This window comes from Mobula birostris, chromosome 16, assembly GCF_030028105.1.
Source record: "Mobula birostris isolate sMobBir1 chromosome 16, sMobBir1.hap1, whole genome shotgun sequence".
NCBI classification, from domain to species: domain Eukaryota; kingdom Metazoa; phylum Chordata; class Chondrichthyes; order Myliobatiformes; family Myliobatidae; genus Mobula; species Mobula birostris.
Genome location: NC_092385.1, coordinates 22,369,570 through 22,395,241, shown reverse-complemented (window position 1 = coordinate 22,395,241; position 25,672 = coordinate 22,369,570). Strand labels below are relative to the sequence as shown.

General features: G+C 41.7%; 1 protein-coding gene across 5 annotated transcripts in view; it reads right to left on the bottom strand.

Moving 5' to 3' along the window:
* Window positions 1-25,672, bottom strand: part of cacna2d3a (calcium channel, voltage-dependent, alpha 2/delta subunit 3a) — a 797,416-nt gene that overhangs the window by 426,951 nt on the left and 344,793 nt on the right. For all 5 annotated transcript variants that reach the window (XM_072280402.1, XM_072280404.1, XM_072280403.1 and 2 more), the window contains one exon: window positions 1,758-1,889. In XM_072280402.1, coding sequence (XP_072136503.1) covers window positions 1,758-1,889 — 132 coding nt within the window. The remainder of the gene's footprint in view (window positions 1-1,757; window positions 1,890-25,672) is intronic.

Here is a 25,672-nt window from a genome sequence, read left to right as displayed (position 1 = left end):
CACTTTTTCAAAGGCCTTCTGAAAATCCAAATAAACAAAATGACTGACTCTCCTTTGTCTACCTTGCCTGTTATTTCCTTAAAGAATTCCAACAGATCTGTCAGGCAAGGTTTCCCCTTAAGGAAACCATGCTGACTTTGACCTACTTTATCATGTACCTCTAAATACCCCAAAACCTCATTCTTAATATTAATATTAGATTCCAATAACTTCCCACCACTGAAGTCAGGCTAACTAGCCTCTAATTTTCTTTCTTCTGCCACCCTCTTTTCTTAAAGAACTGGGTGCCATTTGCAATTTTCGAGTCATCCAGAACCATTCTAGAATTGAGTGATTCTTGAAAGATCATTACTAATACCTCCATAATCTCTTCAGTGGCTTTTTTCAGAGCCCTGGGGCATACTCCATCTAGCTCAGGTGAATTATCTGCCTTCAGACTTTTCAGCCTCCCAGGCAACTTCTCCTTAGTAATAGCAACTGTGCTCAGTTCTATCTCTTAATACTCTCACTGCATCAGTGAAGACTGATGCAAAATATCTATTACGTTTGTCGGCCATTTCCCCGCTGAACCTCCAGCCATTGCTGTTCTACTATCATTCCTGAGGATGTCTCCTTCAAATCAACTTTGGCCAGCTCCTCTCTCATGCCTCTGTAATTCCTTTTACTCCGCTGTAATACTGATTCATCTGACTTCATCTTTTCCCTCTCAAAATGCAGGGTGTATTATATCACATTATGATCACTGTCTCCTAAGTGTTCCTTTACCTTAAGCTCCCTAATCAAGTCTGATACATTACACAATACCAACTCCAGAATTCCCTTTACCATAGTGGGTTCAAACACCAGCTACTCTAAAAAGCTGTCTCATAGGCATTCTACAAATCCCCTCTCTTGGGAGCTAGCAACAACCTGACTTTCCCGATATACCTGCATATTGAAATCCCCCATGACTATTGTTACATTGCCCTTATTACATGCCTTTTCTATCTCCCACATTCTGGCTACTGTTTGGACGCCTGCATATACTGTTTGCAACTCCCATCAGGGTCCTTTTACCCTTGCAATTTCTTAACTCTACCCACATAGATTCTACATCTATGTCACCTATAAGGATTTGATTTCATTTTTTACCAGCAGATCTCCCCCATGCCACTTACTTATCTTGTAGTAAATTCTTTTAATTTGGCAAATGTTTGAATTTGTAATGGAAGAAGACCTTCTCATGATGTGCTGCTGCATGTCTAGAACTGAACTTAATATTATTGTCACTAAAATATGTGAATGCTGTTGGACTGCATCTTTACTCCACTGCCCTGATAATGAAGCCCTAGAGTAATCATTCTGTTCTGTTGATGTCCATGTGCTACAAGTAAATGGGAATTTAGAAGCTTTAGTTTGCAGCCTTTTAACACTTTGTGATCTGGGCAATGAGCTTTCTCATACGATAAAGTACTGTAGCTCCTAGCCAGGTGATTTGGAAACAGCTTGTGAAAAGATGCAAAGGATTTTAAGCCACGTGTTTTCTAAAACTAAAGTCCCTTTAGAAGAGTTTTGCATGAGAGAGAATTCGGTGGTGAAGAATAGACTGGGTAACAAACATAGCTGCAACACATGTCTATGGATTTTACAGCAACTTCTCTGGAATTTGTAAATTCAACAGCTCTCCTGTTTTAAATTCAAACAGTGAAGTTAATTTTTTGTTTATTATCCCACATGGCTGTTTTGCAGAAAGAATGATTTGTAGTTTATTTTCATACCTGGATATTGTCTGAAAAATCCATTGGCACTTCCAAAATATTGCCATATTAGTGAAGGATCTCGTTCAAAATTGTCAACAAAAACTTTGTTTAATGCTTCAGACCAAGAAACCCCATTTACTATAGCGGGATCTGTAAAATAAGAACAGTAACTTTTATATACAAAAATAGTAATAGCCAACAATGTTCACATCTACACAGAGGTTTTCAATTTCAGATATGAATCTGGAGGGGAACATGAATGAAATTACTTAACGTTAAAGTAGAAATCCCAACATGAATTACTACTATCCTGATAAGAACAGTGTGTAGGATCCCCATCAAGCTGCCTCAGATGTTCAAAAGCATATCTCGGTGAGTAATAGTACACGATTTGAATAATAATAAATAAAGGAACTAAGAACTCAGAAATAAAAATACTATTTCCAAAGATATTAGAGCTGAGGAAGTTTGGCAAGTAACAGGCAATGAAGGGCTTTGTCATGCAGACAGTATAGGCCCAAGATGAATGTTAGATCTATGCTGAGACTACCTGAACTTAGTTGGTTAATACAGTAATTAACTTGATTTTCCCCAGTTAAGGTAAGGCAAAATCATTCCAATCTTCTGTTCAGCAACTGAAATCAAGTCTTAATATTGGGCTAGGACAGAAATGGACTACAGATGAGTAATAGGAACATCACAAAGGCAACTATATTGCAAAAAGTCTTTTCATTGACGATAAGGCATATCAGAAATTTGAGATTTTAAAAGCCACCTTTTAAATGCAGTCTTCCCTGTCTTTCATTTCTAATCGAATTCATAAATAGGGCTCACTCAGCTGTGGTACTGCAGAGTGTTTGGAGTCTATTTTTCTCCCATGATAGATTACAGCACTGAAAACTGGTGGCAACAGATGGAAGAGAAAGGACTATTGAGTTGAGAGAAGGTGTAAAATTAGCTGTAGCTATAGAAGAGAAATGGATCAATTCAATCTGTACAATTGACCACTGATTTCATATGAGCTTTTACATTCAACAAATTGTGTCACTAGGTTTGTCATTCAACCATTCTTTGATCAAATCCATGTTAACTGAAAAATCCCTGCAGCAAAGCATTGACAAACCTTACAGCACTGATGCAATACGCTCCATCATCTTACAATGGTCACTAGGGTGCTGGTGAGAAGATAAATTGAATGCTACTATATATGCTGGGTTCCCTATCTAAGGAGCAATATAATTAAAATGGAAGGAATGCAACAAAGGTTGACCAAATTGATTACTGGAATGGAGGGATTGTATTAGAAGAAATTATTTCACCCTGAGAGCAGCAAGTCTTTGAAATTGTCTACCCAAGAGGGCCATAGAGGCTAATTCAACAAATATATTCAAGACTTAATTCAATAGATTTTGGATATTAAAGTTGCTTCAGGAAAGCAGTGTCGAAGTACAGTCCATGATGTGGTTGACCAGAAGCGGGCATGATAAGCCTAATGATCTACACCTGCTTCTATTTTTTTTCAGTTCTTTTGTTCTTATATCTGTGGAGAAAATACCACAGTGTCAAAATCACAGTGCATCAGGCCAATAAAGAGAATTGCTTCTCATTATCAGGAGCTTGCAGCAAAATATGCAATTTGGGCACTGCGCCAAAGAAAAGCAGAATTCTTTGCACAGTTCCTAATTCAGTATATTATCCCCATTCTTTGTAGGAACAGAGCTGACATTTTCGTTTGATACAGTGCGGAGTAGGCTCTCCCGGCCCTTTGAGCCGTGCTGCCCCAACAAACCCCAACAACCCCGATTCACCTTTACCTAATCATGGGATAACTTACAATGAGCAATTAGCCTATCCAGTATGTCTTTGAACTGTGGGAAGAAACTGGAGAGCCCATCCATTCTACAGGGAGGACATAAAGAGATTCCTTAGAGACGGCGCCGGAATTGAACTCCAAACTTGATGACCCAGGCTGTGATAGCATCGCACTAACCGCTACCCTACTAGAGCAATTGAACTGAAGTTATCTGTCACATTCTCAGTCTTAAATGCAACTGCCCTCCTTCTTATGTAATATTGTCAAAATGGGGAGTAAAAATAAAGGTGAGTTAATGAGTAAATAAGTAACTTTCTGCAGAATTTTAATGATCATTATAATGATCATCATCATCACCTAATAAACCAAAAAAACTATTAAATTTGTACTTTAGCTTTCATTTTTGAACAAATCATTTTCTGTCTGTAGTTGTAACGTGACTAACATCTGATACATGCAGTGAAGCATTAAATTGGAATTGTTTGTTCGGGATACACTACATCTTAATACTTAACCAGCGTTCAGTTTGGGGGAAAGGAAGAATTTGTTTCTGGACTCCTTTTGACAAAATTAAGCACCGATAAAACACTGAAATTAGGGTTGAATCTATTTGCCTCTTGCCCATTTTGCTATATGTTTCTTGAACAGCTTTGTTTAAGCAATATTTAAGCAAAGTCATGGACTGAACTGCACTGCACCATTATAGTGCAAATAAGGATTTCAATCATGTGGTAATTTTAAAAAGAACAATGAAATGCAAGACAAACCTAAAAACAAACTAGCAAAATAACAATAAATTTAAGGGAGAAGAGCATGTAATTCAACTGTTGAAGGAAAAAGCAAACATAAAAGGTCAAATCAAATGTAAAGAGATTATGATACTTGACAAGTTCTGATTTAGACTCAGTTTCATTTACAAACGTTTGTATTTATCACGTGTACATTAAAGCATACAGTAAAATGTGTTAATAATCAACTAAGAATGTGCTGGTGGCAGATCATACATATTCTGACGTCAATGTAGCAAGCGCAGAATGTTCAGAAGGACAGAGCACAGCAAGCAGCAAAATAAAAACAGTAAAAACATTCCCCTTCCTCTCCCCCATCCATGCACACAGTCCTCCAACCCCGAGACACTGACTGCAAATTCCAGGGAGTTCCGATATTAGCAAAAGAATTTACAATGATCCACAACCTCAGGATAACCGAAAAGGCTTACAGTCAATGAGTTATTTTTGAATTGTGCTTTACTCCTTATTATAATGCATGGGACACAACTCCGTTCATGGCGGGGCCCAGAAACAATAGAACCATTACCAGAGCATCAGTAAATCCAGTCCAGTCTGTTGTTATTTCATTGTGATAAAGGAGACTGAACGGAGATTTAATTGAGATGTGTAAAATGATGGGAAGTCAATATAGTGTGAACGGAAGGGACCTTTACCCAGGAGAGAGAAATAATTGATTACCCAGTTAGAGAAGAGCTGAGGAGCAATATTTTCACCCAGAGTAATGGGGTGATGGAATTCACTGCCTGAAAGGGCCATGGGGGCAGAAACTCTCATCACATTGAAAAGGATCCCTGCATTAGCACTTGAAGACCTGGGGCAAAATTGACAGAAAAGTAATAACAAAGGAAAGGGATAGAATTGTTTAAGTGACAGATGTGTGGAACAGAGATTTCTATTACTGAGGATCCCTCTATCCATTCTATAGTTCATGTCAATTAATACTGGGAAGTATATTTTTGTATCAACTACAGTCATTGCTAGGAAAATGAAGAACTCAGTTATTCCACTCTTGCTTGACTGCCAGTTACATCCAGAATGTCATGGGGCATGAGATTCATGGGAACTCGGCTGCATGGATTCAGAAAGGACTTGAGCATAATCTGTCTAGAAGTCAGTGACCAGAGGTGTTCCACAGGGATCTGTTCTGGGACTCCTGTTCTTTGTAATTTATATAAATGACTTGGATTAGTAAATCTGCAGAAGACACAAACATTGGTTAATAGTGCAGAAGATTGTCGTAGGTTGCAACGGGATACAGGCAGAATACAGAGCTGGGAAGAGAAGTGGCAGATGGAGTTTAATCTGGAAAAGTGTGACAGAATGAGGGGAACTTGATGGAGGTGTATAAGATTATGAGAAGCATAGATAAAGTGGACCTTTTTCCCAGGGTGGCAACGTCTAATACGAAAGGGCATCCATTTAAGGTGAGTGGAGGAAAGTTCAGGGAAATACCAGAGGTAGTTTTTTTTTTACACAGAGAGTGGTAGATGGCTGATACAATAGGAACATTTAAGATAGGCACCTGGATGTGAGAAAATGGAGGGTTATGGGCTGTGTAGGAAGGAAAGGTTATATTGTTGATGGAGTTGGTTTATATAGGTCAGAACAGCATTGTAGACTGAAGGGTCCATACACCACTGCACTGTTCTATGTAGGAACTGCTACACCATGCAAAGCCAATACACCATGTTTACCGTCAGTGCATATTTCTTGTGTGAAATGTACAAATAATTCCATCTGCCTCAAATTTATGTCTGCAGTGTTAACAAAAGCCTTTGATTAAATGTGCTGAATAGATATTGCAAAAGTCCTGCTTTATTGAATAAAAAATGTCAAAAGAACTGAAGAGTGCAACATTGATAAAAGCACTATTGTTTTAAACATACAGTATTTCAATATGTTGAATGGCGTCTCAGAACATGCTGCTTTCATCATGAATTATCATTGTTTCATCCTCAGATGTTCCTTTGATCTCCTATAACATTCTACAATCAAGGCACTGCCTTGCAGCTAAGATTTTAAAAAAATGTTGGCCATAACACCGTAAAATTGGAGACTGTAGCTTTAAAACTATCAATTGAGTGTCCAGTTCAGTCATTTAATATTGAATTCTGAATTAATTTGAATCCTTCTGAATACCTGTCAATGTCTATCAGCAACATTTACTTCAAAAAGAGTCCACGTCTTTGACGGTAGTGAGCTATTAACGGCATTAGAAGACTGGGGCATACTGGAGGCAGAAGCTCGAGATACAAGGCCTGATCAATATTCACAAAATGCTGGAGGAACTCAGCAGGTCAGGCAGCTTCTGTGGAACTGAACAAATAGGACTGGAAAGAGAAGCAGGGAGATGCCTGAATAAAAAGGAGGGGGAGGGGAATAAGGGTAGCTGGAAGGTGATAGGTGAAGCCAGGTGGATGGGAAAGGTAAAGGGCTGGAGATGAAGGAATCTGATAAGAGAGGAGAGTGGACCATAGGAGGAAGGGGAGGTGATAGGCAGGTGAGAAGAGGTAAGAGGCCAGAATGGGGAATAGAAGAAGAGGGGAAGGGCTGGGAATTTTAATTTACCAGAAGACAAAATCAATATTCATGCCACTAGGTTGGAGGTGACCCAGACGGAATATAAGGTGTTGCTCCTCCACTCTGTGGGTGGCCTCATCATGATGCAAGAGGAGGCCTGATGTTTAGTCACTGTATAGAGCCTGCTCTGCCTTTTGGGCCCAGATGGCCATCTACATCCAGACAACATATGTGTAACACGCTCTAATGGCTTCTCTGTAATGTTTCACTGCTAAGGCTAATGAAATGGCCTCTCTGTAACGTTCACTGCTGAGATAACAGTTTCTCTGTGGCAGCAATGTTTGGATTATGGCTGGAGATAACAGGACTATGGTTATGCATGCTAGCCAATCAGAATTTTGTTGCTCTGTCTTGTGAATCTTTGTGAATCTGGAAGGAGATTTTTTGCAGGCTTTTGCCGGGGAGAGATGAGGAGAGAAGACACGAATAGAGAGATTTGGTAGACCGCCAGACAGGGTGGACTCGGAGTGAGGGTCCGAAGGGCAGCGACGATCGGAGGAAGTCGATGGTGAGCGATCGATTTATCAGTGAGCTCCAACTTTGCGCAACAGACTGTTTAATAGGATTGGGCCCTTTTTTTCATTTCCTTACTAACCATATAGTCAGAGTAAGAATTATAAAGCTTAAGCATTTAATCACATATTGTGTACTGTTTGTTATTTCAGAGTACTGATTTGTAACAGGGGACACATCGCACAGCATCCACCCAAACGAGATTTAAGCTTGGCCGGGCCAGGGGTTATCATCCCCTATATTAAGCCGCAAGAGTTACATACAAAAGAGTGGGTACAAATTCTGGGCAACAGAAGATAGTCCATTATTCTCAAGGGATAAAGTATACTGGATTCAAAAGTCCATGACAAGTAATAGGCTGGGCCTATGTGTGCCATAACCCTGCACTTCCACAGTCTGCATCATCCTTAGTTCATGCAGAGTGTCCATCATGGTTATGAACCTTCAGGCTGAAGGCTGTGGCCAGGATGCAACCCTCAGCTACAAGATCTCTCATGCTCTCAGACTCTCAGATCTCTTATCTCTGGAACACTGTGAAAAAGAATGCATAGAGAGACATTGTTCAATGGAATTAATTTTAAAAAAATCTGAAGACTAGTATTCTGACTGGGGATAAAAACCCTGAAAAAGCAAAACTGTTATCTCATCAGAGAGCTAAGAGCACACCCGTGATTCCACCACCACCACCACCAAGTTGAGAACCATACACCTAAATTTCTAGGTTCTATTGACATGGGTAAAATGCAGTCCTACGTGGAGTGGATGCCTGCTCCTAGAATATAAGTATTTAGGCAATCTCCTTTTGATTCCAAGTATTTAGACAAGAGAAGCACCAGGGTTCTAGTAATCTAATCCTTTGTTCCTTAGTCTTCTATGAGTCGTAATATCATAGAATCATACAGCATGGAAATGAAGTTCAAAGTTCAAAGTACATTTAACATCAAAGTAATAATGCAATACACAACCCTGAGATTTATCTTCCCGACAGCCACAAAACAAAGAAAAACACAGAATCCATTCAAAGAAAACATCAAATACCCAACGCACAAAAAAAACAAATCGCGCAAAAGGCAAAAAATGAGCAAAAAACACAGAATATAAAACATCAAACCACGGAGTCATTGAATCAGTCGAGGAATGTTCAATGTAGTTCAGTTCAGTTCAATTTAGCACTGTGCCGTTCATTGGCCACAGGCCACAGATCTAGATGACCACAATCAAGATCAAGGAATAATCAGAAACCAGAAAAACATACGTAACTTGGTTTGACTGGCGGTCCTCATTCTCCGAATCAGTATCCCTCTCAGGGGTGGGGGCCAGCCTAACCTCTCCTGCTGTGGGCCCTGCAAGTGCCCCACGTTTCCACAGAGTCCCCTTACTAGGTGTAGTCTCCAAGTCGGGCTCTGGGTCTACCTGCACCTCTTTGTCCCAGAGGCAGCAGGTGGTTCCGATGGAGAATCTTGACAGGCCCATTCCCATCCTCTGGTTTCACCCGGAAAACTGGTAGGTTTGGCATTTGACTCTCCACCACATCGGGCTTAGCCGCCCAATGGTCCACCAACTTATGTTTCCCAGGTAGCCCCAAGTTTCTTATGAGGGCCCAGTCTCCTGGCAGGAGTTGGAAGAACCTCATCTTTTGATCATACCTCCTCTTATTTCCTTGATTCTGCCCGGCAGCCACGACCTCAGCTAATTCTTAAGCCCTTTTCAGCTCTCTTCTCATGTCAGACACATACTTCAGATAAGTCTTTCATGGTAAGTCACCCTTATCAGTCCCAAAACAAAGGTCAATGGGAAACCTTGCCTCGCGCCCAAACATCAGATAGTATCATGAGTACCCAGTAGCTTCATTTCGGGTACAGTTGTAACTGTGGACCAGATTTCCAATATGTTGACTCCACCTGCTCTTCTTGCTGATCTCCAAGGTTCCAAGCATATCTAGCAAGGTCCGATTAAACCTCTCGGGCTGGGGATCACCCTGCAGATGATGGGACATGGTCCTCGATGTCTCGACTCCAAGCAGGCCCAGCAACTCATGGATGAGTCTGCTCTCGAAATCCCATCCCTGATCACTATGTATCCGCCTGGGAAGTCCATAATAAATGAAGTACTTCTCCCATAACACTTTGGCCACCGTGGGAGTCCTTTGGTCCTTGGTAGGAAAAGCCTGTGCATATCTGGTGTATTGGTCTGTGATGACTAAGACATTTGCCGTGTTACTGGCATCGGGTTCTATGGACAGGAAATCCATACGCACCAGGTCCAGCGGCCCCACGCTCTGCAAGTGGGACAAGGGAGCTGCCCGCGTAGGCAGTGTCTTCCACTGTATGCATTGAATGTATGACTTGCAGTATTCTTTGACCTCCGACTTCATTCAGGGCCAGTAAAATCGGTCTCTGAGCAATCCAAATGTTCAGAATCATCATGAAGTGACTTCAACACAATCCTCTGATACTTCTCCAGCAGAACCAGCTGGCGACGCCGAGGTCGGTCTGGGGGTGACATGACCCGGTATAGGATCTGATTCTGCAACTCCAATTTGAGCTATTCTCTCAGTAATGGAGGCACTGCCGCCTGTTTCGTCTTCTCTGCCTGAGCCATGTCTCTCTTTTTGACCGCTGACCAAATGATACCAATGCCCAGGTCATCTCACTGAGCAGCTGCCACTTCCCCAGAACTCAATTCCAGCAGTTGATTTGTCTTCAGAGCAGTCAGGTTACAGTAAACTTGGGGAATGGCATCATCAGAAGCTCCCAATTAATCCACCACTCGATTCTGCCCCTCCTTTCCCTCTGCCTTCATGGTGATGGCAAACTGACACATGGCCTTCAACCCTGGGGCAGGAATGCTCTCCTACTCCTCGTCCTTGTCCGGTCATCAGCATCAATGTTCCTGCTTCCCAGCCGGTACTTCAGACTGAAATCATAGGCAGACAACGTTGCCAACCACTGATGGCCTGTGGCATTCAGTTTCGCCGAGGTCAGGATATAAGTTAGGGGGTCGTTGTCGGTTCTCACTTCAAACTTGACCCAGTAGAGGTAGTCACTCAGCTTATCCACCACCGCCCATTTCAATGCCAGAAATTTCAACTTGTGCGTGGGATAGTTTTTCTCGGAGGGCGACAGACTCTGGATGACAAACGCAATGGGTCTCAACCCGATGCCCTGACCCTGATACAGGATGCCCTCTAAGCCCTCTTGGCTGGCATCCGTATGCAGTACATACGGCAATTGGGGGTCCCTTGGTATATTACTGGGAACGAGTTCCCCCAGAGACACCAGGCTATTCCCTCACTGGGTCTCCTCTAAGTTTTCCCAACGACTCTCTCTGCTTAGGTACCCGGGGGCTCATTCTCCTTCTGGCGTGACACCTGCTGCCAGCAGCCCTCCACATTGTTCATCCCCCTGGGGGATCCACCCCACCATCAGCTCCATCATATGCGGGGGGAGGGGGGGTGGGTCACACCCGCTGATAACAGCCGACATATCTCTGTTCTCAACTCTGCCACACTCTCCTCTACCCCTTTAGGGGTGGGCGTTATTCCAGAGAATAGGTGGAGCCTACCACAGCTGGGACTTTGAACCTGGGCATTTTTCCATTTATTCGCCAGAGAAGTAAGGGCGGATACTAACTCAGAACTCTCACTCTTTACTTGGGCACGTGGACTAATTAGACATTCCAAATCCAACCACTCCTTCCCCTCACTCCTCAGAAACAATAGAACCCTGTCTTTAAAATCCCTGCCCCAGCTACTGCTACGTCAGCACTGGTCTGCATTAAAACGAGAGCTGCGCCAGCCATTTTATCAAACCTCTGCCCCGCAATTGCAACTTTAACAGTACTTAACAGGCAAATTAAAAATTCACCCAGAGTACGAATATCTACCCCACTGGTTCAATGTTCAAGGTAATCACACAGCATTCAACAAAACCAATCCCGAACGATACCCCCACAACTGTAACTCTCAGTTCGGTTAGCGACTTAATCGAGGGGAAGATGGCCCTCGGTCCGGACAAACTTAAGAAATCTTGTTTGGGTGGACGATGCGTGATGTGTCCCTTGTTACAAATCAGTACCACGAAATAACAAACAGTACACAATATGTGATTAAATGATTGCGCTTTATAAATCTTAATTTGACTATATGGTTAGTAAAGAAACAAAAAAAAGGGCCCATTCTCACGAAACGGTCTAATGCGTAACGTTAGAGCTCGTGGTTCAGTCCACTAGTTTACCGTCGACCTCCTCTGAGCATAGCCAACCCTCGGACCCTCGCTCCAAGTCCACTCCATTTGACGGTCTACCAACTCTCTCCATTCGCGTCTTCTCTCCCCATCTCTCCCCAGCAAGAGACTGCGAAATCCTGCTCCCAGACCCACAAGAAAGAACAACATCCTCTCATTGGATAGCTGCACATTCCAAAGCCCCGTTATCTCTAGTCATAACCCAAACATTGCTGCTACAGAGAAACCATTACATTAGCAGTGAAACCTTACAGAACTTTACACATATAACATGAATGAAAGAGTCCAACCCACAAACTTCAAGACCCTGAGATTCTAGAGCGAGAGGGAGAGCGAGACCAGTCAAACACAGGCACCTTCCTCTGGGAGCATCGAGCGAGAGCAAGAGAGAGACCGGTCATGCACAGGCACCTTCCACCGGCAGCGCCTTCCTCTGGTCAAACGCAGGCAGATGGCACTGAACACCCGCTCACCTTCCACTCTCATCCTCATTGATTTCAATCTCGCTCGACGCTCTAATCTGCGAGATCAGCGAGAAATATAGTCGATCATGGGCTCACGCCTGTCTCCAGGCTTCTTGGCCTGCAGGCCGCAAAACTCATGAACACTCTCAGAGAGAGCACAGTGGCAAATTGCTCAACTGGCCCAACAGCACACCATCAAAATGTAAATCACAGGTTCCAATCACATTTAAAAGCTTAGTGTCAGAATCATATTTAAAAGAACAAGTAAAAGGAGCTTCATGAACTGTCCAAAGGGACATTGCCTTTGGTCGCCAATCAGCCCACCTTCTCCATGCCAACAGTGAGCACCAATCTATATTAGCTCCATCTTCCAGCAGTTGACCCAGAGCCTTCTATACCTAGGCAATCAAAGTTCTTGTCCAGACACTTTAATTCTGTCAATATCCCTGCTTCCACCACTATCTTCAGCAATACATTCTGGGTACTTACCACTCTCTTGGTATAAAAATGTTCTCCCCAAGATCCCTGCTTACCATAAAACTTAAATCTATGTCCTCACATTTTATTTTCATTTGATTGGGGGAATACATGACAAGGAAAAGTTTAGAAAAGTGGTTCCAAAATAGGTGATATCACCTTCCCTCTTGGGGACAGTAGGCATTTCTAAGCAGATGTTAAAGGGGGCATTGGAGGGAGGGCTTGGTAGCAAGGGAGCAACTGTGGGATCACAGGCTTATTTTAAGGAATTAATTACTTACTGTAAGCATTTGATCCTCAGTGCCTCATAATTGATTACAATGATCATGTAATTACTTCATTTCTTGCTAACTGTTCTCTTAGACTTTGTTCAAGGCGCATTTTAGATGTTGTAAAACAACGTGACACTTCTGTATTTGCCATATCATGAGAAATCTGGACTGAAGAAATCATGTTATTTCTCGGCCAGGCCCATGCACTATTGCCATTCACTACTGTAGTACAGTGCTAGCTAGTACAATTCCCATCCTCTAATCACACAGTGACACAATGCCTGTGAATTCGGGTATGGCATTCAATGGGGTAAAGTTCAGAATCTGCCCTTTTGAATGGTCTAGCCTACAGCTCAAACGAAATATCACTGCCCCACTTTATGTACCTACAAGCAGAGAGTCAGGTTTTGCCTGAGCTATCATGATGTCACAACTTTCCATTGTGTTGATTGCAGGAATTGAGTTTAGACTTAAACAACACGTGATTGACCCACGGTCGTTAATCCATAATGAAAATGGCAAAAGCAGACCAAATGAAAAAGAAGTGTAGACAATATGGTGTGGAGTATCTGAAATATGGATTTATACCGGCACCAAGCAACCAACAGCAGCTATTGTGACTGTTGTGTGAAGAAGTTTTTTTTCAAATGAGGCAATGAAACGGTCCAGGCTCCTTAATTGAAGAGAATACATTCTGATAAAGAAAACAAGAACTTAGCTTATCTTCAATCACTTTGAGAGCTTTCAGAAGCAGAAAACACTTCAAAACATGCTTGCCAGCACTTCACAACTAAACAGTGATGGTTTGCTTGCTTCATACAACATTTCATTGCTCTTCGTTAAATCCAGGAAGCCACATACAATTGGAGAAGAACTGATTCTGCCAGCAGTGAGGAAGATTCTGAGTACAGTTTTGCATAAATCACCAGTCCAAATAATTAAAGTGATTCCGCTCAACAACAATTCTGTTCAAAGATGAGTAAATGAAGTGTCTGAGGAGGTGGAAAATTCTGTTTAGCACAACAGAATTTGCTCTGCTGTTGGATGAGTCGACTTTGACAGGCAACAAATCTTTGCTTCTTGGTTATGTTTGCTTCATAAAAGATGAAACGTGGTTCAAAAGTTGCTATTTCCAAGAAACAGATAAAAAGGGGGAATCAACATTTAGGGTTGTGGAGCAATTTTTCAAAGAGAAGTACATTCTACCCACCAACATTCCTGCTTGTGCAACAAATGGGGCACCATCATTGACAGGACACTGCCGTGAGGTTATTACTTTCTTGAAAAAAGCTGTACTAAACATACTTACCATTCACTGTGTAATTCACAGACAGCAAAAAAAGAACCTTAGTGATTGGCTGCACAATCATGAAATACTGTTATCATGGTGGTAAATAAAATCAAGTCCCATGCTCTTAATTCTCGACTATTTTGAGAGCTTTGTATTGAGAATGATGGAAAGTTTGAATACTTATTGTTGCACACAGAAGTCAGGTGGCTTTCAAAAAAAAACTGCCTGAGGTGCTTTTATGTGCTTTTTAAAATTGTGATGAAATTCTTTGAAGACTCAAGTGTTCATTCAGTAATCAATTCAAGAATATTAGGCATGACATTGCTTATTTGTCAGAATTATTTGCAAAGTTTAATGAAATCAGTCTTTAGTTGCAAGGAAATGATGTGAATCTTATCAAAGTCAAATCAGTCATCTCCACATCTCTGTCCAAGTTAATTCTACTAAAATGCAACATTGCCCGTTGTGACCTTTTCCAATTTCCAAGTCTCTCTGAGTTGGAAGAAAAAGAAAGAACATCAGATAATGAACTTCAAATGTAACTGTGCCCTCTGGACGAGCTGCATAAACACGTCAGAGAGATTTCAGGATTTTCTCTCGATCCAAATTCCAGAATGGGTAATAAATCCATTCCTGAACACTTGTAGTGAAGAATTAACAGGAAGGGTTGAGGAAGAACTAATCTTGCTACAAAATGACTTTGAACTGAAGCTTAGGTTCATATCAAGATTTTTGGTTGCAGAAAGAAATTTCTGAATGCTATCCTGCATTGTGGAAAAAGGTCAAGAAGTTCTTTATTTCCTTTCCAACATCATATTTGGTGAAGCACAGTTTCAGTGCTGTCACCCAACTTTGCTCAAGCAAAGGAATAGGCCCCAAATTACCGAATGTACCATTTGTTTAAAAACATAATCCGAATCCTAACAATGCAACAAACATACTGGCAATCATTCATTTCAGCAAGGATCTCTGGCCATTTTGTGCACAAACATGGGCATTACCTAGCCAGATTCAGGCATTTCATGTCTTCAACTAGATTTTATCGCAGTTAAATTTAGTAAGTTGAAATATTGGTCGATGGCTTAACGTATGATTCTCCTGCATCTTTTGTTAAATCATTTTTTTTCTAAGCTGCTTTGAAATAGCACCAGAAGTTCCATTTAGAATGAATGGCTTCATTCTTTCAAACAACTATTTTCAGAAAATATGAAGTGGGAAAAAGTACGTGGTTGTTCAAGGAATTAATTCTTGCATTCATTATTTGTATGGCCAAATGTATTCACTTAATATGTAAAATTAAATCATGTTGTTGTTTTAATTTATTCTGCATAATTTATTGGAATCATAATCAAAATAAGTTCTGATGCTGAAAGCTTTGAAATTTTCACAGCAATTAACAATATTCTGTTGCTCCTGAGCTCATCTTACCCAATCTACATTTGACTACACTGAAATATGAGTCAAAACTAATTTTAGATTAGGCAAAATGAATTTATTCCAACTTAACAGGTAAGGAAGCTATGAATATCATTTGGTCGAAAATAAACAAACGAGAGCTGTCAAGGCAGGAAAGTCCAGCTTGGAAACATTTTTATCTAATAACTCCATTCTTATACAATTCAAAGAACTGGCATTCTAAAGCAATTTTGTGACACTTCACAAAATTGAACTTCCATTCTATTTTGCTTAATATTGTCACTTACCCTTGAAAATGAATTTGCTCTATTTATTATTTTCAAGGTTATGTGTTCTTGTAATCACTCAGGTCGAGTAAGATATTCTGCTAAGGGGTCTGTTGAGGTCATCAACTGTATCCTGTGCACCCAGTGTGGCCTCCTGTATGTCGATGAGGCCTGACCTGACATAGATTGGGAGATGGCTTTAATGAGAACCTACGCTTCGTCAGCCAGAAAAAGCAGGATCTCCCTATTTCCACCCATTTCAATTCCACTTCCCATTCTGACATGTCAGTTCATGACCTCCTCTACTGCCATGATGAGGCCACACTCAGGTTGGAGGAGCAACACCTTATATTCTGTCTGGGTAGCCTACAATCAAATGACTTGAACATCAATTTCTTGAACTTCTGGTAATTGCCATCTCCCTTCATTATTCCCCCATTCCTGTTTCACTCTCTCAACTTATCTCCCTACCTGCCCATCACCTCCCTTTGGTGCTCCTCTCCCTTCCCTTTCTTCCATGGTCTTCTATCCTCTCCAATCTGATACACCCTCCTCCAGCCCTTTATCTCTTTCACCAGTCAACTTTCTATCTCCTTACTTCACCCGCTCCCCGTCTTCTGGTCTTATCTATCACCTGCCACCTTGTACTTCTTCCTCCTCTCCTTCCACCTTCTTACTCTGACTTCTCTCCTTCCTTTCCAGTCCTGAAGTAGGGTCTCGGCCTGAAATGTCGACTGTTTACTCTTTTCCACAGATGCTGCCTGACCTGCTGAGTTCACCCAGCATTCTGTGTGTGTTGCTTTGGATTTCCAGCGCCTGCATATTTTCTCACGTTTGTGCTCTTAAGGGGCTGTCTACTGGTGGGTCCTCCGGTGGCTGTAGAGCTCCATCTGGGATCCACATATTCTGGTTCAGTGTGGACCTGAGTAAGTGGTGGCTGTGGTTAGTGGTTAGATCTTCTGGTTGTTCAGTCTCTCCTTTCACAGCAGCCATTTGCTCTCTGCAGCACAGTGGAGGTCACTCTCATGTCTGCAGCTCCCTCTAGAACAGATTTCCTCTAAGTGTATCTGTTGAATGCAATGTCTTCCCAGTTTTTTGATAAAATGTTCAATTTCTTCAGTCTGATTTTGATGTTACCTTTGAAATGTTTTCTTTGTCCACTAGGGGGCTCTAGTTGGGCAGAAACCACACTGTGATTCAGGGAGTACTTCTTCAGACAGCAAAAGGAGTCAATTGACATGGATACATAAAAGCACTTTTCCTGTAATTGACAGGAGGGAGATGCCACAATCTGCCTTGTCTCCCTTCTTGAATATGGTCACTATTAGAACATCCCAGAGCTCTGAGGGCAGTTGTTCCTCTTCCCAGACTTTCAGGAGCAGGGCGTGTACGTGGTACAGGAGCGCTGGTCCATTTTCCTTAAAGGTCTCTGCTGGGATCCCATCAGGACCAGTGGCTTCGTTGCTTTTCAGGCTCCCAATGGGATCATGGACCTCTTTCATACAGGATGGCTCCTCCGTATCTTCTCTTTGGTTAGTAACTTCTGATTCAGAAATGCTGTCACAGTTAAGAAGTTCTTGAAAGTGCTCATCCATCGATTGTTGATATCCTTGATCTTTCAGCAAGTTCTTCCCATGATTTGAGCACAGGGGGTTTAATTCGAAGTAACTTGGACCATAGATTGCTTTGGCGGCACTGTAGAAAGCTCTCGTGTCACCAGAGTCTGCCAGTCTCTGGATTTCCAAGGCTTTCTCAGTTCATTAAGAATTCTTTAGCTCCCTCGCCCTGCGCTGGACCTTTGCCTCAACCTTGCTTCTCTTTTGGCCTTGCTGCCAATATCATTCTACTATGCACAAAAGGCTTTCATTTTCTTGGAGATAAGTTGTTCTATCTCCATGGCATTATTAACAAACCAGTCTTGATGTTTTCTGGACTTGTACGCAGGGATCCTTTTGCAATTATTGAGGATGGTGGATTAAAGCAGATTTCAGTTCTTCGATATCCTCCGGATATTCCTGTTGGGGGTTTACCCCAAACAAGGCCTGAATGTTCTGCTGGATGGCAGTGTCAAGTAGTCTCGAGTTTTAGTCTTGGCCTGGTCTGCTTCTCATGAACCCTCCTCTTTCTCATGAGTCTGATGGACATGCTGGAGCAGATTAAATGATAATTTGTCCAGCAGCCATCTGTGCCAATCATGGCTCTTGTGATATTCACATCACGACGATCCCTAGCTCGGACAATAACATAGTCGATGAGATGCCACCGTCTAGATCGGAGGTGCTGCCAAGTTGTTTTGAATTTGTTGCTCTGGCAGAAGAGAGTGTTTTGATGGTAAGCTTGTGCTGAGCACGTATGTTGAGAAGTAGTACTCCATATGAGTTGATGTTGCTAAAGCCTTCCTTTCCTATGGTATTCTTCCAAAGGTTCAAATCCGGACCAACCCTAGCATTGGAGTCCCCTAAGAGAATTATCTTATTCTCCTAGGGGATGCTTAAGTGTCAAATCTAGGCAAGCTTAGAAGGCCTCCTTGTACTCATGTGAGTCCAGAGTTGGGGCATTAGCACTCACAGTGGTTGCCATCTGGTTGTTGGCAAGCACCAAACGTATCGTTATGAGACACTGATGATCCCTTAGGAAGATCAGAGAGTTGACTGACAAGCTGGTTCTGTATTGCAAACCCAATGCCATGGATCCTGGGCTCATCAGCTTCCTTCCCTTTCCAGAGGAAGGTGTAATCATCTTCTCCTCCCTCAGTTTCCCTTTGTCTACCAAATGGGTTTCAGAAAGAGCAGCTGCCAGTCTAGCATCTCCTCAGTTCTCTGGCAATGATCACATTTTTCCTCTCTGGTCGATCACTCGTTGCCCTATCTATCAGAGTGTGCACAATCCAGGCTTCAAAAATCATGTTTCTGACCGCATGTGGTAATCACTCTGGCTGTGGTAATCTAGTCAGGAGATTTTTGGGGCAGGCTATTTTTAGAGCACCTTTTCTAGCCCCCTCCCCGAGTGGGGTGAACAGAATAGATCCTAGATAGGTCTGCTCAGTTGTGGGTGCAGCTCATGAAGCACTCTCCCTGCCTCAGTCCAAGGGTCCTGTAATTCAATCAAACACCCACCATCCAACAAGCCAGCTTGTGGCGAGAGTCTTCCAGAACGTCACAATCCTGCCCCTTTTGCCACCTGCTGATCCCTACAGGACTTAATCTGGGATGTTAGGATTGATTCCTATAACGGACAATACTTGTTTGTGACTTTGTTTAGCATGGGCAGGCTGAGGCATGGGTGTCCGCCATACGATCCTTGGCAGATCGGGGCCGGGGACCAGTGGCCTGGAGTGCAAGATGACTGGGGACCCCTTCCTCTGCCCCCACTGATGTGGTGTGTCATTATGTTTTCCAGCTCCACTGTTGAGGTCTTAATTGGATTGCTCTTTGTCCGGAACCTCGCCCTTGACCTTACTGTCATGGGTGACTCTACCAGGAGCTAAACTCCAGACAGCATCACCGTTGAGATCTCAAGGACTCACAATCCCCTCCATCATGACAAGGTGACAATCCTCAGAGAAGCAAGATTAAGTAACAATATCAAGCAAAATAGATTGGAATGCAAGATGAGAAATGCAATGCAAGCTACTGGGGTCGGCCATGTAATGGGACAACCCTGTCCCATGCAGAAGACTCAGAAGTAGTTCTGGATATCCATGACTGAATTCTCTAGTTCACGTGTCTACTAAGAATTTTAAAATACCAGAGAACGGTAGGCTGTTCTACCTCTGCGAGATATCTCTGTAGTGTTCTTTTCATGCTACACCATATCAGAATAGCAATAGTTTAACTTCCCAGGTCTCCATTGAGGACAAAGTCTGTTGAGCTATCTTTATGTTATCAGCAACCAACCTGCTTATGTCAACGACACTGCCCTCACAATTAGGAAAGGAGGCTTTATGAGACTTCATGGGCAATTGAGAGTTCCAAATGTCACACTTGACAATGTAGCAGATTTGGTGGAACTCTGAGAGGTGGTTAAAAAGTTTTGCCCTTCTCTATTGTCATTTTGCACTAAAGCCCAAGATAAATTTTACTCCAGTGCGTACTGTCACAAATTAACATCAAAAAATCTTCTCAAATACAGAAGAAAACAAACACAAGCATTGCTAAATTCCTACAATCTACAACGGGTAAATCAACTGGGAAGGAGACTATGATGAAAAATGAGAATTTTCAGACTTCTATTTCAACCCAGATATCATCTGCACATATTGTGAAAAATAAATCACAATCATTCCACATCAATAAACAATATTTCTAATATAAAACAAGATACAGAATTTCCTAAATATGTAATTTGTTGTAATTGCCATTAAATGAACTCCTTTTGGAGGAGATAAAAATTAAGAGATTTTTTTTAATATTTCTATCTTTTAGCCCAAAAGTCGCTTTCTGGCAAGTAGGTAAATATTGACAGTTCATTTTGTTTCAAAGACAAATAGCACTTCTTAATCTTACGAGTTTCTCTTCAGGGAGCATTTTTCAGTACATTACTTGCAACGTATTCTGCCACAAAACAGTTACTAACATTGGATAATAGAAAGAGACTGCAGATATAATGTTTGTCCAGTCAATCAGTGGTCCTTAAAATGTGAACAACCCTTTTAGAATTTTGTCAAATTGACCAAATATATATGAAGTGGATTTTTCATTGATAACAGATTGAGTTCTGTATTGTAAATTGAAAAGTAAAGAATAATGTATAAATTAATAAATAATTATGCAAAGTCTTAGAACCAGTGCATTATTTGGAAATGGAATTGTAAAAATTTCTGCAAAAGTTAACTTTGAATCCCTGATGTGATAAAAGTGACTGAAGATTCAAAAAAATGTAAATGTTTTTGATATTCATGATTTTCCTTGTCTTGCTTCAACCAAAACCACTTTTTATACCAAGAAGGTCAAAAAAAACCCATAGGAGAACTGCTGTTTGTCAATTAGTTTTAAATTATCTTTGAAAAGCTACATCCATATCACTGGGAACATGTATGCCAAACTGTCTTTCAACTTTGCCCTGCCAGTATCTACATTTCCCCACAGTCCTGCCAAAGCACAGACAATCCACTGTGCTATTTAATGAGGGGTTTTCTCTTTCTGGCACTGTACCAGTGGTTTTTTCTTTCTTTCTTTCTCTCTCTCTCTCTCTCTCACTCTCACACATACACACACAAAAAATGGGTGGCAGAGAACCAGCTCTCAAATACACAGGAGTGGGGCTAAATTCAGTAGCCCTTGAAAATGGGTGCAATGATTATGGTAGGTAATTTTCCCATGCCTGTTGTTTCTGACACAGGGCCACAGGCAGAAAGTCAGCTTTATACTGCCTGCTAATTACAATGATTGCAGTGTGCAGCCAGAGCTAACTGTGCTATTGATTAGATGCATGCCTCAGCCGGGACCGACATCCTGAGGGGTTTGGACCATTTAAAGCAAACCTGCACTCGAGGCCACCTAGGAAGAGAAGCGCGATGTTCCTGCATCCAAAGGTGGAAATCAGCATTATACTTCATACAGATGTGGAATTTAAAAAATAAAATTCAATGCTGTACAGAAGGCCCTGCTGAAGGAGGTGTGATATAATTTAACTGTTGAGTCAGATGGTCTTACCTGTGAGCCTGCAGCCCACACAGCTGCCACTCTTACTAAGACGTTGCTGACCAAACTAGACCCTTCTAGCAACAAAAATGTTCAAGGTGATCTCGAAGGCCATCTGCAGTCTGCTCTTTGGAAGTTATGATATGCAATGAAGTAAGGTACTGAGAGGACTACTAGTGAAGGGAATATGTTTCTACTGGTACTGCAGTGTTGTGATCAAACATCACAAACATCTCCTGTCCCACCACTTCCTTTTCCTTAGCTACCTGTATTTGGCAGGAGGTAAGGTTGTACCCTTAACCCATGGGAAACCACCACACATAATCATACCTTCTCTGCCAAATATTGCATGGCTCTTTCAGAGCAGGCCAGAGACTGAAACTCTTTCATCTAATGAAAACTCATTGATGTGAAAAAGCTACTTAGTTTTTGTTTCCATAGCTTTCTGACCTACTGAAGATTTCCAGTATTTTCTGCTTGCATTAAAGATTTTCTTCAGCAGTATTTTCCTATAGGGCAAGCAGTAGAAAGATTGAGGACACTTTGATGGACCACTGTTGATGCAATCCTTTCCTGCTCTGGAGATATAATTGACGATATAGATGCTATATTTCTGTAAGGAGATCATTATTAAGCCTTAAATTCACAAGGTTCCTCTCACAAAAGAAAATTACTTGTTAAAAACACTGGGAAAATAAATACTCCTGTTGGCAACTCTTCCCTCAGTTCTCCTCAATTGCCAAGCAGCCTCTCCTGATCTGGGTGCTCCCCTGCTCATTCTCCTAGACATGACATTTACAGAGGTGAATGTCTACAGACGTCTCTGTGACTAGGAGCAACTGGCTCCTCAGTAGATTTTTGCCGCTTTAAAGAGTTCTCTGAAATTTCACTTTTTCAGGGTCATGAGGAAAAATTGAAACCCATTTGGAGAAATTGATCATTTCTTTTAATGGAGCTGCTGCCAGCTTCTTCTTGCAGCTGCGCATGTTTTCACATGTGCAAGATTAGCCACTTTATTGACTACCTTATTCAGTTCTGATGTGACAGTACCTACAACAACTCTATACTGCACACCAATAACATCATCATCTGTCTAACCTGTAGAGTGCCAATGGACTTCATGTTCAAACAGCCCCATTGATGCAGAATCCAAAGTGATTCGTGACAGAGATGTGCATGGCTGTGTTGTTTCCCATCGTGGAATAAAATTGGCATTTAAAGCCTCAAAAACATTAACTGGGGAAACAAATTTTGCAAACAGCTAATGAAGCTTGCTGAGGGAAACGTGTGGAGCCTGCTAGTTTAAGGTTGCTGGTGATGAAAATCTTGCTCCTACTTACCTTCTGAAGTGAACACAACTTAAAAGAAAATTTGCCCCTGCAGTTCAAAATGGGAAGTAACCTATCAGTGACACAAACACAACGTACCATGGAAAGTAATAAAAGTGTTTCTTGATGAACTTTTAGATTTGTGATTGTCTATTAAACTAAATTCTTAACCCTTGCATATGTCATTAGCAGGAGAAATATTTAAACATTTCACAATTAAACTCACACATCCTTTGTCTTTAAAATCTTTGGAATGTATACCTTATACTAATTATATGGGAAAGCACTGCGTGGAGATTATACAATTTCCTATCTTCAGTCTCTTCAATTTCTAGCTGAACAGACCATGTAGCATAGCCTGTAGCACCTTTAATGCTTTCATATCTACAGCTCACAGATTTCTTTTCATGATTAACATAAAACTGGCAATTCAAACAATACACCAGAATCTGCTGCTTTTAAATCCCCACAACCTGCACATCCAGGGAAATAGAAGTTTTTAATGTGTGAGAATAGGTTTTAAGTGATTACACTAATGCTTTCCTTTCAGCTTTCACTTTCCAATTCAAATTGCTTTCTAATTGATAACAATTTCTGAAAGAAACAGTCTGAGTGGATCCTAGATTTGAAAGTATATGTTCATGTAATTAACTAAAAGCACAGTTTAAAGTTCAAAAGTGCACAGTCAGTTTATTATCAAAGTACACGTACGTCCTGAGGTTCATTTTCTTCCAGGCATTCACACTAAATAAAAAGAAACGTAAGAGAATCAACATGCGCATGCACGTCAATGAGGGCAAACAATCAAGGTGCGAAAGGCAACTAACTGTGAGGGAAAAAACAACAAAACAATGACAGTAAATAAATAAGCACTAAATATAAAAAACATGAATTGTAGAGTCCTTGAAAGTGAGTCTGCAGGTTATGGAATCAGTTCAGTGTTGGGATGAGTGAAGCTGAGTAAAGTTATCAGAATCAGAGCCAGAACTAGAATCAGGTTTAATATCACTGGCATATGTCGTGAAATTTGTTAACTTTGCAGAAGCAGTACGATGCAATACTTGATAATATAGAAAATAAACTGTGAATTACAGTAAGTATAAAAATAAACAAACACGAGGAAATCTGCAGATGCTGGAATTTCAAGCAACACACATAAAAGTTGCTGGCGAATGCAGCAGGCCAGGCAGCATCTCTTACTAGCTCTTCTTTCAGTTAGTCCTTCCTGACGAAGGGTCTTGGCCCGAAACGTTGCATTTTTAGACTGTACCTCTTCCTAGAGATGCTGCCTGGCCTGCTGCGTTCACCAGCAACTTTTAAGTATATATATATATATATTAAATAGTTAAATTATATAAGTTGTGCAAAAACAAAAATAAAAAAAAAGTGTTCATGGTTTCAATGTCTATTCAGAAATCGGATAGCAGAGGAAAAGAAGCTGCTCCCGAATCACTAAGTGTGTGTCTTCAAGCTTCTGTACCTCCTTGCTGATGGTAAGAATGAGATGAGGGCATTTCCTGGGTGATAGGCGTCCTTAATAATAGCCTTTTTTTAAGGCACCACTTCTTGAAGATGTCTTGGAAACAGCGGAGGCTAATACCCATGATGGAGCTGACTTCAATCCTGTGCAGTATCCCCCTCTCCCATGCCAGACGGTGAAGCAGCCAGTCAGAATGCTCTCCACCGAACATCTGTAGAAATTTTTGAGTGTTTCAGATGACATCCCAAATCTCCTGAAACTCCTAATGAAATATAGCTGCTGTCTTGCCTTCTTTATAGCTGCATCGATATGTTGGGACCAGTTTAGGTCCTCAGAGAGATTAACATCCAGGAACTTAAAATTGTTCATTCTCTCCACTTCTGCTCCCTATAAAAGAATTGGTGTGTGTTCCCTCATCTTAACCTTTCCAATTTCCATAATCATTACTTTGGTCTTATTGACATTGAGTGCAGGGTTGTTGCTGTGACACCACTCAACTAGCTGGTATATCTCACTCCTGTACACCCTCTCGTCTCCATCCGAGATTCTGCCAACAATGGTTGTATCATCAGAAAATTTATAGATGGCATTGGGCTGTGCATGGCCAGTCAGTCACGGGTGACTGTAGAGGGACTATAGCAGCGGGGGCTAAGCACACGTCCTTGAGGTGAACCAGTGTCGATTGTCAGCAAGGTGGAGAAGTTATTTTCAATCTGCACAGATTATGGACTTCTGGTTAGGAACCTGATGACCCAGTTGCAGAAGGAGGTGCAGAGACCCAGGTTCTGTAGCTTTTTGATCAGGACTGTAGGAATGAAAGCATTAAACAGCATCCTGAAATAGGTATTTGTATTGTTCAGGTGAGCCAAGGTTGTGTGGACAGCCAATGAGATCATGTGTGCCATAGACCTATAATGGCAATAGGCAAATTGCAATGGGTCCAGGTCCTTGATGACGCAGAAGTTGATTCTAGCCATGTCCACCTTCTTAATGTCACAATGGCAGGGCATTGGGAGCAGGGGTGGACCCAAATGCAAGACACATCTTGTGAGGTTACTTAAATTTAGTTTATTGTTCGAAACCAGGAGAGCAAGGCAGGAGTAGGAATAGCGAACTGGACAAGGACTGAGGACTACGACTAGGCTGGGACCAAGGGTCTGGGCTAGGACTCGAAATCAACTCCCAGAACTAGAGGAGACATGAAGAGGCTAGGGTATGGACTCCGAGCCAGAGACTGGGTAAGGACCCAGTACCTGGGTCTTGCCTCGGGCTCAGACCCCGGAACCAGGCATGGACATGACATGGGCTACGGAGAGGAGGAACATGGAAAACAGAGCCTCGGTCTCGGGAGAGCAG